The following is a 16,657-nucleotide window of genomic DNA, read 5'->3' as shown; positions in this document are numbered from 1 at the left end:
GTGTAAAGGTCTTATCTCCTGGGAAAGCTGCAGAACTGAAATATTATTTTGTCTACAGAGGTGACTATAACACAATAGAATCTTCTATTGAAGCAAGAAAGGAACTGGACGTAAGTCTGTGTCCCTGAATAACAAACCTCTGTAGAGACGTTAAATTTTGGAACAAGAATGTTTTGACAGATGAACAAGACAGAAACCTGAGAAACCAAGAAATAAAAGAGTAGATGACTGAATACGACACGGAAAGAATAATGGGAGGAGCAACAAAAGATTAAAGAAAATTAAAGGCCTCTATTAGATTGGATTTTCGACGTTAAACATCATTAAGACAATCAAATCCGAAGAAAACAGCATGATGGACTGAGATAAATTTGGCTGTGGACTTAAGATCTCCAGGCCGACAACATACAGACAAATGGACATGGGGAATCAAAACCGGGGAAGGGAGGGGGAACCTTAGAATCCAAAGGCTTTGTAACCAACTTTTTGAATTTCTCTATACTTTCTATCTTATATTCTTTATAACTTTGATATTTTACGTTTCTGTTTTTTCTTTTTTTTTAGAAAGGGGGAACTCGTGGAAGAAATGAGAGCGGATCTTGGGGAAAATTTTGTTCTATTATAAGACGAGGAGTGATGCTAAGATGGTGTAAATTTAAATTGGTTTATGAGTATAATATATTAGGTTTAATTGGGGATGAGAACTTGTGGAACCAACTTAGATAAAGGGGAATACAATCGGGAGGGGAAGGAGGAAGTCCCAGAAAGAAGGTTATGAAAAGAAGGGTCTAAGTTAGTTTCTCTTTTTCTTTCTTTCCTTTATCTTTCTTATTTTCCTATTCTGTTATTATTGGAAATTTTAATAAATATGATTATAAAAAAAAAACAAAAGCCTTGTGGGATAATTCAGACAAAGAAAGTGGTAAGACAATTGGTTGGGGTGGGGGATGAACAGAAGGATGAACAAGGACAATGTGAAGCAAATCTACCCTCTCCTCAACACAGTCCTCCAGATCTTCGGGTCAATAATTTCAGGGCTTGGACTTTATTCTGCAGGGCATACCTACCCCAGGGAGCTTCTGGCAAATGTGCCCGTTCAGGGTCAAAATAAAGTCCAGAATTCTCTCCTCTGCCCAGAAAAGCACAACCGCTTTTGACTGATTGGGGAAAGGGTAAGGTGGAATGCTAGGAAAGAACATGAGCCAAGCTATTCTGCAGCTGCAAGAAAAATGCATGGGCAGGAGAAAAATCTTGCCCACACTATCAAAATTATGCAATACATATTGCAACTTTCCTCTGAATTACACAACTTAAAACTTGGCTCTTTGATTATATAATCGGACCAATGAAATCTGTACTAATCTTGGCATGAACTTGTATTGCAGTGTTTTATTTTGTCTTTTTTAATTTGTTCTTATGAAATAAAAACTTTTTTAAAAAAAAACCCACTTTGGAGCGAAATATTTTTTTTGGGGGGGGGGGATCTTCACTCAGCTGTAAGTCTCATTCATAACACTGGGAGAGTCATCCCCCCTGCTGCACAAATAATATCTCTTCCAAGCAGCAGGTGATACATAAGATCCCTCTTGGTCCATGACCCTGAGCAGCCACTGCCAGTCAGAGCAGACAATGTTGAGCTATAGGGACCAGTGACCTGTGCAGAGGTGGAGAGGCTGCTGGGCCCCACAGGGAGCACATAACAACGTAGCCTCTTATGAAGAAGATGGAGCCCCTGGCTCTGCAGACAGAAGCTCCTAGATTTAATCTGTGGTATCCCCAGTAAAAAAGGATCAGATAGCAGGCCATAAGGTGGCGACGAACCCCCTTTGCCTAAAACCCCAGAGAGCTGCTGTCAGTCAGAGTAGACAGTGTTGGGCCTGATGGACAAATAGTGCCATGTTCCCACCATGGGATAACCCCACAAATTCCCCCCAGAGTCATAGTGACCTCTGGATCAAATCCTCACAGCAAACCATACAAAATGCTCTCTTTTACTGAGGCAAATCACTGAGTCCTTTGAGCTTGACGCTCTCTACTCCGATCACCATCAGCTCTCTCAGCACAGCCGTTTGGGATATCTTAATCAGAAATGCCAGGAATTGAGCCAAGGATTTTTAGAAGCACGCACCAGCCATGTGCTCCCCCGTCCCAGAAGTGATCAGACAGCTTCTTTAGAAGCCGAACTTACAACACAGTGAGGAATGCGTGAATCAGAGCTTGGCTTAAATATTTATTGGTTTGTTGTTCAGAAATTCATTACAATGTGTATGTGTTTCATCTTCTCTCTATCTCTCTCTCACACCCACACCCACACACGTGTTTTAGAGTTGCAACTTTCAATCTCTTTAAATCAAATAAAAGTATCCTCAAATTAATCAGCCAGCAGGTCTTTTAATTAAGTTTATTTTTTAAAAATACAAGTACTTATAAAAACTGCAGGGGGAAAAGGCTACCTTAGAAACATGAGTCTCACCTGTTTTAGACATAAGGGAAAGATGTCTTCTGAAGTGACATCAACCTAAAACCAAAGGAAGTGTGCTTTTCTCTTTAGACTTTTCTCTCTCCTAGGGTGCAATTTCATGCAGACCTCAGTTGTAATGCTGCAAGTGATTACATGGGTGTAAGTCCCAGTAGACTCAGTAGGAGCCTTTTGACTCAGAATGCAGCCTCTTGGATCCTTGCTTTAACACTGACAAATCTGGGATCATCACTTCCTGTTATGTCCAAACCAGGAAACTATGGTTAGACTGACTGTTATTTTATTTTGTTTGTTTTGTGTTCTGTTCTGTTCGTATTAGATGTTTAAATGTTTTGAGAGCCAGTGTGGTGTAGTGGTTAAGAGCGGTAGTCACGTAATCTGGGAAACCGGGTTCGTGTCTCCGCTCCTCCACATGCAGCTGCTGGGTGACCTTGGGCCAGTCACACTTCTGTGAAGTCTCTCAGCCCCACTCACCTCACAGAGTGTTTGTTGTGGGGGAGGAAGGGAAAGGAGATTGTTAGCCGCTTTGAGACTCCTGAAGGGGAGTGAAAGGCGGGATATCAAATCCAAACTCTTCTTCTTCTTCTTCTTATTTACATGTGATTTTAGTGATGCCATTTTGATGATACTGTACTGTAACAATATTTTTATTCATTACCTTTTGATTTTGAACCGCTTTAGGAAGCCCTTTGGTTTTGAACAGCAGCATATGTTGAAATATAATATGGTCAATAGCATCAGAAGAAACCAAGGCAAGAAGCCATGGTTTGAAGCTCGCTTCATATCCTGGCTTGTTCCAAAGCCATTGCTTTCCAGTTCAGATATTAACCAAACTCTGGTTAATAGAAGACAATCTGTTTAGTTTGCTCTTGCTGCAAAGGGATGTGTACACACCCGGAAGGCTTGTTCATATCTCTGTGTATTAAGCCAAGATATGATTGCCTGAACCTGTCTGTACACACAGAGACACACAATATCATTATAGGCTAGGCACTGCGGCTGATTTATTTTTGACCATGTTTTACTGTAAGCCACTCTGATCTTATTAGGGAGGAACAGTAAGACAAAAAAAATTAAAATGAATGTAGATTTGTCCCTACCTGGAGGCTTATCATCTAGAATTGAATTAATGTGCATCACATCAGTTGTGAAAAACGAAAAGGTTCATGGTATTAACCTTCCATTTTTTATTTAAAAAAAACATTTCTAGTCTTTCTAATCTATACTCTGAATGCATATGAACAGATAAGCTCAGAGGGGCGGCTGAATAAATTTTCCTGCTGCTGGAAGGAAAGACTTCAGTATTCTGAATCCCTTCCCTACTAATGATTAAACAAAATCAATCAGTACAAGACACTTGACACAAATCTGATTTGCGCAGTATATTACCAGTTGCAGAAATCACCTTTCATTGCTAAATTTTGTTTTTTAGTGCATCATGCTGAGAACCCTGTAAATATCCCAATTAAAGACAACTTCCCTTTCCCTTGGCTAAAACGTTTAACTGTTAACACATAGGGAAGTGTGCCAAAAGTTAATTTACTATCTCACAAAAATCAAAGCCATAAAAACAAGCCCAAGCTGCAAAAACTGCTACACTAACTTTCAACTTCAGCAGCTACCCTGGAAGAATATTTATGGTTTAAATGAAATGGAACAGAATTTGATTAAAAATGGCAAGTGTGTGCAACTTGGTGTGACACTTCAAAATTCCCTTTGTAATTTTAGGCCAGGGAGAAACATAATTAAAGTCATCTGCCTTCCAACATGAATGTTATTTATGGGGGGGGGGAGGAATAATATATATTTTTGGTTAGTGTTTCCTCGATATCTTGGCTCATTAAGTTAATTTAAATGGAGCCACTGGAGCTTCACAGTAAACGCTTGCTGTCTTCTCCCTTGAATCAAAGTTAATAACATTTGCCTATTTTTAACCATGGCTATTTTTCATGGCTTTGCCAAATAGTTTTGACAGAAAAACCAGCAGGAGACAGTGAAAAGCCAGAGTTAAGATGCCAGAGGGCACTGCATTGGCTACTGACACAAGATAGTTCCTGACTTGATTTAAATCAGGAATGAGGAACCTGTGGTCCTCCAGATACTGCTGATCTCCAACTCCCATCAGCGCTAGCCAACGATCAGGAATGATGGGAACTATAGTCAGACACTACTGAAAGACCACAGGTTTCCTCATTCTTGATTTATATCATGCCATGAACTAACTTGTGCCAGTGAACTCTAGCATTTTCACTAAAATGGTAAAAAGAAGCCATAGCAGATCCAGATTCCCAAAGTCCCAAAGTTTCCTAAAATTCAGCCAGAAACAACTGATCCAGACCTCCCCTAACCCATTTTGACAGGTAGATATAGCTTCCCACCTGATACCACCATGGTGAAGCGTTTTCTTTTATCTGAAGGTTTCAAATCAAACCACATGAGCAAACGAAGCCTTTCTTTGTGGGTCTTGCTACAAGTGCCAATCAGCTGACCAATGCTTACTAGAGGCCCTGCTTTGGGCAGGGACTGGCTACGCTATAGAGTTCCCAGAAACTCTGCAATGCAGCTGATCCATACAGGTGCTTGTTGTATGTGACGCCGGCCACAGTGCAGACCAATGAGCACTGACAGCCAGCCTCACTTGCCAAGGAGCAAAGCTTTTAATGCTCCCAACTTTTCCTTTCCAACCAAATTTTTGGCTGCAACACACCTGGCATCAAATACGACCTTCCACCTTATACCACCACCTTTGACCCGGCATCACAAGTCAGTGTACATATACAGAAAACGGATTAAATTATCAAATGTTAATAAGAATCTCCAGCCATGAAAGTCATAATGCAGAAATGACCCACACAATGTTTCACCATTACAGTGATTTATGGAAGCGATTATCTGCAAGGGCTCAGGGTACATGGAGACCATCTTAAAGAGGCACCAAAATATCTCTCCTAATGGTGATGATGCTCGTGCTCATGTGTATATACACCCACATTTTATACAAAATTTACAGATTTTTATTCTTCCAGGCAGAAGACAACCTAGCAAACACTGTGAACCAATCCTCTTGCAGTAGGGGAAGAAAGACCCATGTCCAGAAGGATCCATGCTGTCTCTTGCTACCCAGGTGCCTACTAACTGGAAGGCTGAGAGCTCAACCAGCTTGGCTCCAAGCCCTGCTGCTGCTCTCTAGGAGAAGCCTTTTTATGTTAACACTCAAGCCATCCACTGCCTTTGGGCCAACATTCTGTCCATACCCCCCACGCTATAAACTTGAGGCATCCCGGTTTGTTTTGGTTTTCTGTCACTGCTCAATTTGCCTTGTGCCTCTTGTAATGTGACGTTTTTTAATGACCTTCACAACCACAAGGGAAATCAGCGGAGGTATAATAGATAAGCAAAGCAAGGATGGGGGGAGACTCTGCCTCGTCACTCCTCTTTGCAGCCTTAAGCCCCTCGTGACCTTAGATAAGAAACTCTCGCAGCAGCTTGGGGGGGGGACTAGCAGCAGTTGCTTAGCAACTAGCTTATGCCATTCACAAAACAGGCCTTGATAAATATCTGGGGGTCATTCTTTAGCTCTTCCCCAGTTTTTGCTTTAAAAAGGGACATCAGACCAAGGGCAGTCAACTTCTGCATTTTCAGGGGTCGTTCTGTTCCCCAGGTAATGACTTGGAGAGAGCGACAGGATATATCGTCACAGAAGCTGAGCACCCTGCCGACAGATGAGGTATATCATGAAGCTGGAACCACATCATTGTCAGACCATTGGCCAGATTTGGCCAGCATGGTAGTCAAACTGGTGTCCTCAGATCATCTCCATCACAGCCAGCATGGACAATGGTCAGGGATGATGGGAGTTGTAGTCTAACAAGAGCTGGAGGGCACTTCATTGGCTACCCTAACTGGGAACAGCTCTCCAGCGTTTCAGAGTGGGAGCCTTCCCCAGTTCTGCCTGGAGATACCATCTCAGTACTGTCATGAGACAGTAATCTAATGAAAGGTTTATGAACTAAGGATACTTGAAGAATATCTTCATGAATTGTGATACATAATGACTTCATCTGCCCTAACCAGTGCTGCTCAGAGTCATCTGTCGATTGAAACCTGGTTAGCCACTCCTAGAAAGTTCTTTATTAGACATTCCATTTCTTGCTTACCTTTCACCACAAGGTCCCAGGGCAGGTAACAGCAATTTAAAAAACACAATATCAAAGTCATTGTACAGCTCAAAACGCAGATCAAAATACAGTGAAAGACATCAACCGAAAATATATTCCTAAATGCATATTCTGAGGGAATATGCATTTAAATATGAACTTTCATGAAAATCCTTAAGAAAATTCGCAGATTAATGCAAAAATGTGATGGAATGGCTTTCTGGTAAACTCGTGGAAAGGTGGCACAGAGTTGTATACAACATTAGCCTTGTTCAGAGTAGACCCCTGAAATTAATGGGTATGTCTAACACTAGTCCACTGAATTCACCAGGTCCACTCTAAATAGAAATTACATCAAATATAACCCCAATAGGTGGGGTTGGCCAGCCTGCTGTGAAAGACACAATCAATGGTACTGAAGATGAGAGTAAACCTTTTAGGCATTCTTGATGCAAACTCGAACAGGCTCATATAGAGGTCAAACAGCTATTTCAAGGGGTTGAGAGCCTGTCCTTCATTTGCTCATCTCTCACATCGGCAAACTGCAAAAACTAAACTGATTCTAAATTAAAAACACATCAATTCCCCAAAAATGGGCATAGAAAAGATGAGAACCTAAGAATGTGAGCCAGCCACCTAGGAATTATTTGATTCCTCATTTCCTTGGCCTCATAAATTCCAAAACAAATCGCTCTGTTTCACAGCACTTACAATTCTTGCTGAAACAGCCAGCACAGACTGTAAATCCCACGGCAAATACAGATATTTCAGAAAGCTATAAAAGTGCTCCTGGCTTTTACCAGCAGTGCCTCCAAAAGTGCCTCCAACAGCGCAAACACAAAATAATCAGTTTTCCAATGTTCCCTTCTAAAATAAAAATGGAAGGCTCTTGCCTTCTTCTAACAAGACAATTAAGCATCAAAATTGTGGGCCTGGGAAGCTAAAAATGTCAGCATGTGTGAACAAGAAAACTTGGAAGTCTCAAGTGACTGTATTAAAATTAAGGGATGGGGTAGAAGAATCATAATTGGATTTATTTAGTATCTACTAGTATCTACCAAGAAGCTCCACAGGATGATGCATTGCTTGCTTGCCCTGTGTATCTTCAGGAGAAGAAAAGGCTAAGGAGTAAACCCTACATAAATCCTCAGTGGAGTCCCTACGACGCCTTGGATGGAGCCTTGTACGCCTCTTTCCAGCAACTCCTGCGGCCAAGCTGGTGCCAAATGTCTTGCTCCGACTTCCTTTGAACCACACCAGCAAGGCCAAAAGGGGGGTCTTGTTGTCTGAGAAGCCCAGAACCTCCATACACACTGCCTAGTCTTGCGCCCTGAGGAGGTCACTTTGGTGCAGCTAACGCAGCGGTTTGACTTCACCCTCAGAGGCACATTCCATTGTCTCTCGACAGACAGATGCCAACAATGTATATGCCCTGTGTGAAGGAGATCTGTGAAGCCCGGTGTTTTGAGTCAAGCTGAACCTATCTACTGGAGGGAGGGGGATCTACACATGATGACTCCTCTTTAATGAAGCACCATACTAAGAGGAAGTGTAGAAGCAAGAGGAAAAAAACATAAAGATGCTCAGCTGTTCCAAATATTGTTTTCTTCTTCAGTCACTGGACTGGCAACAATCAGCAAGTGGGAAGCTGGGAATATCCCCTTCCAAAATACCAAGACATCTGCCAATCAGTATGATGAGCCTATGTGGTGTGGCAGAAGTTAGAACATCAGACTAGAACTAGGGAGGCCCAAGTTCAAATCACCCACTCAGCCATGAAACTTGCTGGGAGATTCTGAGCCAGTTACACTCCCTCTCCCCCCAACCCTCTCTCTCTCTCTTGCCTCCCTCACAGGGTTGTTGTGAGAATACCAAGGGGGTGAAGAATCAGGTACACTTCCTTGAACTCCTTGGTGGAAAGGCAGGATCTAAATAAATAATATAAATGAGGTGACAATATATGCCAGTATGAAAGCAAGCTGCCTCAATTCTTCCTACATTCTTGGATGTCATATGACAGGGGTAGGGAACCTGCGGGCTTCCAGATGTTGCTGGACTACAACTCCCATCACCACTGGCCATGCTGGCTGCAGCTGATGGGAACCAGAGTCCCAATTCCCCATCCCTATCCCAGGGCAACACATGACACCCCATTAAGTCAACACAGAAGTTATCAACCCAAACCAGGGGTCGTAGGCTTGGGAACCCATTTCCTACAAGGATTGACTGGACGCCTCTGAGAAATCGATTTCCCCAACGCAACTGAACATGCCATTTTGAGAATTAGCAAAATATAACAAGCCTATGATGGGGAACCTGTGGCCCTTTAGATGTTGTTGGACTATAGCTCCCATCAACCATAGTCAGCATGGCCAATGACTAAGTATGATGGGAACTGGAGTCCAGCAGCCTCTGTAAGGCTACAGGTTTCCACTCAACTGGTCCAGGCAACTGTAGAAGGCTGCCACAGTAACTAAGCTGATGTGCAAGAAAAGAGGATGTGTTTCTTGAACAATCCCCAAGGAGAAGCTGCAGAGGCACAATGTCAGTAAAATCAGGGCAGAGTCTACAAAAGATAACAGGAAGTAAGGCAATTCCTTGACAACAAGTGTTACTTACAGTGTGTAACTCCAGCAAGGGTCTGATAAAAAGTCGGGGTGTCGCTGTCATCCGTAAGCGTGACATACACTCCCCCTGAGAGCAGCCAGCGGGAAAACGTGAAGGCCTCTTTATTTTGCCACAGCCAGGTTTTGAATTTCTCAAAGTTTACCTTTTCACCCTGTAAAAAATAAAAAAGCAGAGGGGGGGGGGAGGATGAGTTGAGCAAAGCAGTTTGTATTTGCTAATGTACTCAGTTGTTTGCCGCTGTTGGTACACTGTAGTACAGCCTACAGGGAAAGAAGTCCTTAGTTCAGACCCAACAGATGGCCATAAGCAACACTTTCTCAGCCGCAACCTACCTTGCAGCGCTGTTGTAGTGAGAACTGAGATATAAGTTAGGTGAAGGCACCTGCACACTCAAGAGTGTGACACACAGGAAGTGAGTTGCTAGGAAAGTCAGGTGGTTGTCCACTTAGGGCCAAACTACATGTTATGTTCACACTTTTAACAAAGTGCTTAGAATTGGCCACTTTTAAAGAAAAAACGGATGTGGAGTCCCAATCCTGACTGTACCCCCAGTCTGAACCAGGACACCAGGACAGTTAGTTGCCTACTGAACCATGAGCCCAAATTCCAAAAAAAATGTTAAGCTGGCCCTTAGCTTACTTCCTGGCAGCGCAGCAGCAGCAAGGGAGGAGCAAAACAATTTCCGCAATATGCACTAGCACACTGGATGTTCACCTTTAAACCGCAGTTTATTTCAGCTATGGTTTAAAGTGGTGTACGAACCAGGTAATTTCCTTCTCTCAAAATAATTTAGTGGTAGACAGCTGCAAACACAGAATCACCCACATAAGCAGCAAACGCCTATTTTTCTTTGGTAAAAGGAACCAAAATATCACAACCAATCTGCATTGAATGGATGCCATTCAAAAGCCCACCGAATCCTGTTATAAACAAAGAGGGGTTAAATTTACCAAATGGCCCAAGGATTCAGATCTTAGCATTTCCAGTTTTCCCCACTCTCAGCTACCTAGTCCCACAGGCTGCCCCAACGCTCATGACACCAGAGCAGCTAAGCCAATGGCAACTAGAGAGGTGTTAAGGAGGCAACTGCAAGCCAGAAGACGAGGAAGATGATGTGAGGGAAATGAAAGGCAACAAACCCGCTATACTAACTACCAAGCCCTTCAGCTACTTGTATTATAATATTAAAAATAATTTTCTCAAGCACTCTGCTTGGTGTGTGGAGTGGGAGAAATCCGCTAGGGCCTCTCTCATTAATATAGAGAGCAGCTTTGGCGGCTGTTCTCCTCCCTCCCCACCTGTTCATTATAATGCATGTGTGGCAGCAAACTGCCTGATTCAAAAAACAGGAACAAAAAACCCCTCACAGCTACTTCTCCAACACATCAGGTAGCTTGCTTTTCAAACACAAGGCCTGCTACTACATTCAAAGCAACAAAAAGATCAGAGATTACAGTTAAGAAGGGCTGCGTTTTGTTTTGTTTTAACCCTTTGCCACAAAAAGGTCAGATACTGCCTCAAACATGCTTATCAGTAGCACACAGCTTGGTAAGAAGCAATATAGCCCACACATGGCTCTCTCCAATGTGATTATCATGACAAAGTCTTTCGGGCACTTTTCTGCAGAAATAATTTTACTATTAAGAAGTATGCTTTTTTCCCAGGGGGTGGGGGAGAGGAGGGGATGCATACTGATTGAGGAAATATTTCATTTCACAGATGTTGGACGGATCTTAATAAGTTATCCTCCCAACTTAATGGAATGGCAGGGAATCTTTTCACGGCCAATCTTAAAAAAAAGAGGTTCAGCAAGCAGGTTTTATGTTGCTTTGGGGGGGGGAGTGTCCCACACTGGGAGCCCCTAACCTGAAAGAGGCAATGCATGCAAACTGAGGATTCTCTTAGGCAGCATCTGATCTTATTGAATAGTCCTTGTTGAGTGGAAATGATAGCTCTGTGTGGGGTACTAGATGGTCCCTTTACTGGTCTTTGCAAAAGCCGGACCTTGACACCCCTGATTTCAGAAACCACCTGTCACTTCCCCAGAAGGGAAATTTCAGCCTGGTACAAGCGTTAAGCATACCGGGGGGGGGGGGGGGTTGGTTTCCAAGTCACCATTATCAGAGCATCTTAGTGGCCCAAGCCTGGTTAGTTATTGTGTGTGAAGTGGGTGTAATAAAACGTGACAGCCCTCTTCAGGAACAGAAGGGAACAGCTATGTGCAAGAACTTAGCTCTGCAATTGGCAAGAAGTATGAAGCCTCTGGATTGGACAGGCTTGGTATCAATACCCAATGCCAAGCCTTTTGCCCTTGCCTGGCAGACAGGTTCCCAGTTCCAGCACCCCAAAACACCAGGCCAACTCCAGGCCTAGAGCCAACCACGGCCTGGCCCCATCAGCCACATGTAGGATGCAGTCCTAACCACTGGGGAGGGCCTCCAAGGACCCAAAATGTTTTATATACATTTCCTGGCTACAGTTCTTACAACAAGGTAGCTAGCCTTTTTTTGCCATTACCTCCTAGCTAACCGTCCAGAGGCCACATGCCACAGCAAGCGTGGACAAATAAGTGTGGCCACCCACATTCCTGCACATCAGATGAAGCACATACTGCACGGGAGAAAAAGAAAGGTGATTTTGACTGTTCATCACCTCCTCCCTGCTAGAGCAGAGAGGACTTCATCAAATCAGGCTGCGCTGGACCATAGTCATCTGAACGCAAGTATCTCTGTCTCACCCTTTTCTTTCTATGTATCACCATCTACTAATCAGCATGGAATGGACCACTTCCCATGTAACTCCAAGGAGAATTCTCAGCCTAGCTGGGAGAAAGGAGCGAACAAACAGCCCCTCACACTTGTTCAACCACATGATGCAAAAAAAAATATTTTTAAAGATTTTTTTTTTAAAAAAATCTGCCATCACACATGACATCATTTGAGAAAAGGAGGAAAAATACAAATGTTTGCCATAGGTGGCTCTGGGCTGGGCTGCAAAGAGAAACAAACCTCTTTTTTTGCAGGAAATAATAATCACACCTCCTCAAGCAGCCTTGAAGATGCAACCATGTCTGTTCCCATTTGAAGAAACAAACCCCAACTGCAGGAGCAATAAAATGTTGAAGCCCCCCAGTGTGTGGCAGGTTGCATGTCCTCCTGAGATTAACAGGCTACCAAAATCCAGCAGAGAAGGTTACTGCCGTCTATTTTCATTTCAAAAGGAAGATTCACAGAGGAGATTGCTGTAGGACAGAAGGCAAGCCTGCATATTTTAAGAGAGACCCCTTTGCCTTGTGCACAATCTTCACAGAAGCTGAACTGAGCCAAAACGTTGAGCCTCCATTTCATTGAACAGGGGCTGCTACCGATACTGTACTGAAACAACCCAAATTCCTCGACATTTAATCAGGCAGCAAGAATTATGCAAAGTTGCACTGTTTGCCCATAGCACAGTTGAGATCTGGTACGGAGGGGAAGACTGGCAGGCACAGGCGAGATCTGGTGGTCAGCAACTGATTACAGGTAGGGCGTTAACATGTTTGCTATACAAAATCTGGATTCCCATTCTTATTTTTGCAGGCAGCTGTAAACTAATTTGGAGGGTGAACTGTGTTTACAGTCTCATCTTTTGCTCGTCTTTTGTAGTGAGGTGGGGACTGAGTTGGATCCAGTCCTTCATACATTTTGGGAGTGACTGTTTTAGATATTTTTTTTAAAAAAATCGTTTTTGAAACTTGTTTCTAAATGTTTGCTTCTGTAAGTCACTCTAAGTCACTTTTGTGAAAAAAGTGGTGAATACAATTAGTAATATTAATACCACCACGTAAGAGGAGTTTGCTGGATCAGGCCAAAGGATGCTATTTTGGACAGCATGGCCTTGTATACTAACAGAATTCTTCTTGGACTGGACTCATTTGATGGGTTTCTACCCAGGATGGGTGGTAACTTTCCCCTGCAGGCTTTGGCTTGGTCACACTTGGACTTTCTGGAGTTTGCTCCTTCCTCTGCAAAGCAGGGCCAGCAGGAATCTAACACACAAAATGAGAATTTACTTTTAAACACATCAAGCACAGGAGATGAGAAGTCTCCTGTATATCCTCCACTCCTCTGCAATTCCAACAAAGTCTGCTCACTATCCACAAAACAAAAGGAAGAAAGAGCCACACCTGAATTTAAACGGTACAGGGCTCATTCTCTGGGCTGCTACCATGCAACCCAGCCAGCAGCCATCTCATCTACAGTGTGCCAGCTCACTTTGCTTTCAGCATAATGACCTAGACCAGGGGTCGGCAAGGTTTACCTCGCCTGGGCCATGGAGATTGCTCCGTGGGCCGGATCTCATCTGTGCATGTGCAGATGCGATTTCCAGTGCCGCGGAAGCAAGTCCCTGCTCCACACTGTGCCGGTTTAGCGCAGCGCGCGGGAACTCGCCAAGCAGGTGGCTCAGTTCGGGGGAGGCTCATGGGCCATTTAAACGAACCCCGTGGGCCGCTTGTGGCCCATGGACCACAGGTTGCCGACCCCTGACCTAGATGGCTAAGACTGACCTGTATTGATAAACCTGCCCACTGTGCAAGACTGCCAAAGATCAATGGAAGGAAAACACTGGGTGGAGGCCAGGGCACCGAAGCTACCTATGGCGCATTAGATCAATAGTAGAGCATCTGCTTCACATGCAGAAGGTTTCAGGTTCAATCCCTGGCTTCTCCAAGTAGTACTAGGAATGTCCCCCAGGAGAGCTGTTTCCAGCCCAGAGTTGACAATACTGAGCTAGCTAGGCCCATGGTCTGACTCAGTATAAGGCAGGTTCCTAGAGTTTTCGTAATTATTTCCAAGCTTTTCACCACACACACAAACAAACAAACAAACATACAAACATGAAAGCTAGCTGCTGAATCCCAAGCTAGGGAGTGGACCCCAAGCTTCACAAGCTTGCTTAAGAGTTTGCCATTTGTTATCAGAAACCTGTCTGCATGAATTGAGTAGCTTGTGAACTCTTGATGGGCTTGCAAACCTACCAGCCATGCACACCAAACCTTTGGTAAATAAGTGCTCTCTGCCTGAACTTTGAATTAATGGAGCTTGGACATTACCCTTTATTGACTTGCTTAACAGTACTATTTTCAAAGATATTTCTTTGCTGAACAGTTAACCTCTTAGCAGGGCTGAAGTTCAAATATTCCGATTTTTGCTTTGTCAGAAATTAATCTGCCTTGCCTATGCGTTATGTGGTGAACTCCTGCCAGCCCTTTGCAAGAGGAAAGGCTGATGCAAAAGACAACTGGCTTTTTTCTAGCTTCATCAACATGGCTGGCGGAAGACCTGGGGAATGCGCAGAACAGGAGTATTGGGTGCAGAGTGAGATTCTCAGCTTTGCTATTCTTAGTAGCCATAGTACTATCAGAGTATCTAGCTCTCAATGTTACAAAGTCATGCTTGAAAACGATTATTGTTATTTATTTGATTTGATTTCTTTCCTGCCCTTTTCCATAAGGTCCCAGGGTGGGTTACAACAATTTAAAATTCAATACTAAAATAGCTTAAAACAAATTAGAATCACAAGACAAGGGTGGGTCCTGAAAATGCATGTCTTGGGTGTCAGGGGCAGTGGTAAAGAGGTGTGCCTTCGGCATAGGAGGGAAACTATATAATGAAGGTGCCAGACACACCTCTGTGGCGAGGGAATTCTACAACCTAGCGACTGCTACAGAGGATGCCCCCCCCCCACAAGGGCACCACCACCCAAACTTCCAAGGGCGGTGGAACTGCCAAAGGTGGACCCTCTGCTTATCTTAACACCTGATAGGGTTTGAAGAGCAATGCTTTGTGAAGACTCAGAACTCAGACAAAGTGCTGTACAGTCGTACCTTGGGAGTTGAACAGAATCCATGGCTTCTGATTGGCTGCAGGAGCTTCCAATCGGAAGCCCCGTCAGACGTTCGGCTTCCAAAAATAGTTCACAAACCGAAACAGTCACTTCCAGGTTTGTGGCATTCGGGAGCCAAAACATTCGAAAACTAAGCTGTTAAAAAAACTAAGGTATGACTGTATAAGATTTCCATTGAATGGAGTGGGAAACGGTCTTTTCATGCTGCCCCTTGGCAACCAGGGGAATCAATGCACAAATGACAATCACAGCTTGAATGGATCAGTTGTGTTAGTCTGCCATCTGCAATACGTTGAGCTGTAAGTGTAAGCGTTCCTCTCCAAATGCCTGCTCATTTCAGTGGCTAAGGCAAACAAGGATACAAAAATAAATAAATCTAACCCTACCCAGCCAGCAGGGTGGCATTAAATGCTCCTCAAAAAGCATCTCCAAACAGCTTATCAGTCTGTTGTTTTGCTTTCCAAGGGAAAGCACCGCTGATCAACTTTGAAACGAGGCATCTGATTAGATTTATGCTACCCAGGACACATCGGGCAGGTATATGACATTCTCAATCTCATTTACACAAATGCTTGCAGCAGACTCTCTCCTACTGCTTCTAGTTGAAAGAATTTTAATGAGCTGTAGCCCTTATGCCTGAGGACAGACATCAGAAGTGTGAAAGACAACACTGGAAAGGAGTTGGGGTTTTTTTAATGCTGTTTTGGAGAGGTGCTTCTGAGTCCTTCGTGCTCCCATCAAGGAAGACTAGGAGTTTGGGGAGGGGTGGATCTCTCCCCCCTCCAAGGATGATGGGCGCTTTCCACATTTTGAGAGAAAGAGAACAAGAGATGGGACTTTTGGAGGTGGGATACAAATGATCCAGTGCAGAAGACCCAGCATTGGCCACATTCACACCCTGCATTTGTTAAGGGTCTTGAGAGTTGTGAGAAATCCCCTATCCCCCTCATTTATCCTAAATAGAACCCAATAAGGCAGAAATATGTGTAAAAAAAAGATCCCACTGAGATCCCAAGATGAAATTTTGCAGGTAGTGCCTAGAAATGTTTAATAATCAATACATTTTTTGGAATTTTTAAATCATATTATTATTTTTAATCACTTTTAAAATTTTTGTAATTTAAATTTAAAATTTAAAGTAAGTCCATCATGTGACATGTCATATTAAAGCCAGTGAAGTTCTGAAGAGATTGGTGTTGTTGTTAGTTTTGAAGTATCTAACTTCTGGACTGAGCTGTTAAGGTTTTTGTGTAGTCCAGCAAGGCCAAAATTGTAAATTTCAAACCCTCATAACTCACAAATGGGATGAGATAAAAAAATTAACATTTTAGATTTAAACTTAGTTTTGATCATTCAACAAGTGTACAAAATATTAAGAAAATTGGATGATGTGAAATAAAAAGGTTGGATCACTTGATGTGGAATGACACAGTTTATGAGGTCACCGAAGCAGGAGAAAAGGCAATGCTTGAAAGCAGGAATAGGGAATTGTTGACACTCTGGATGA

At 43.3% G+C, this 16,657-nt stretch overlaps 1 protein-coding gene across 5 annotated transcripts in view; it reads right to left on the bottom strand.

Moving 5' to 3' along the window:
* The window catches only part of USP32 (ubiquitin specific peptidase 32), a 121,329-nt gene that overhangs the window by 51,869 nt on the left and 52,803 nt on the right, over positions 1-16,657 (bottom strand). For all 5 annotated transcript variants that reach the window (XM_082200779.1, XM_082200782.1, XM_082200780.1 and 2 more), the window contains exon 5: positions 9,256-9,415. In XM_082200779.1, the coding sequence (XP_082056905.1) occupies positions 9,256-9,415 (160 nt within the window). The remainder of the gene's footprint in view (positions 1-9,255; positions 9,416-16,657) is intronic.

This window comes from Podarcis vaucheri, assembly GCF_965113315.1.
Source record: "Podarcis vaucheri genome assembly, chromosome: 15".
Classification (NCBI taxonomy): domain Eukaryota; kingdom Metazoa; phylum Chordata; class Lepidosauria; order Squamata; family Lacertidae; genus Podarcis; species Podarcis vaucheri.
This window is presented reverse-complemented; position numbering and strand designations above follow the sequence as displayed.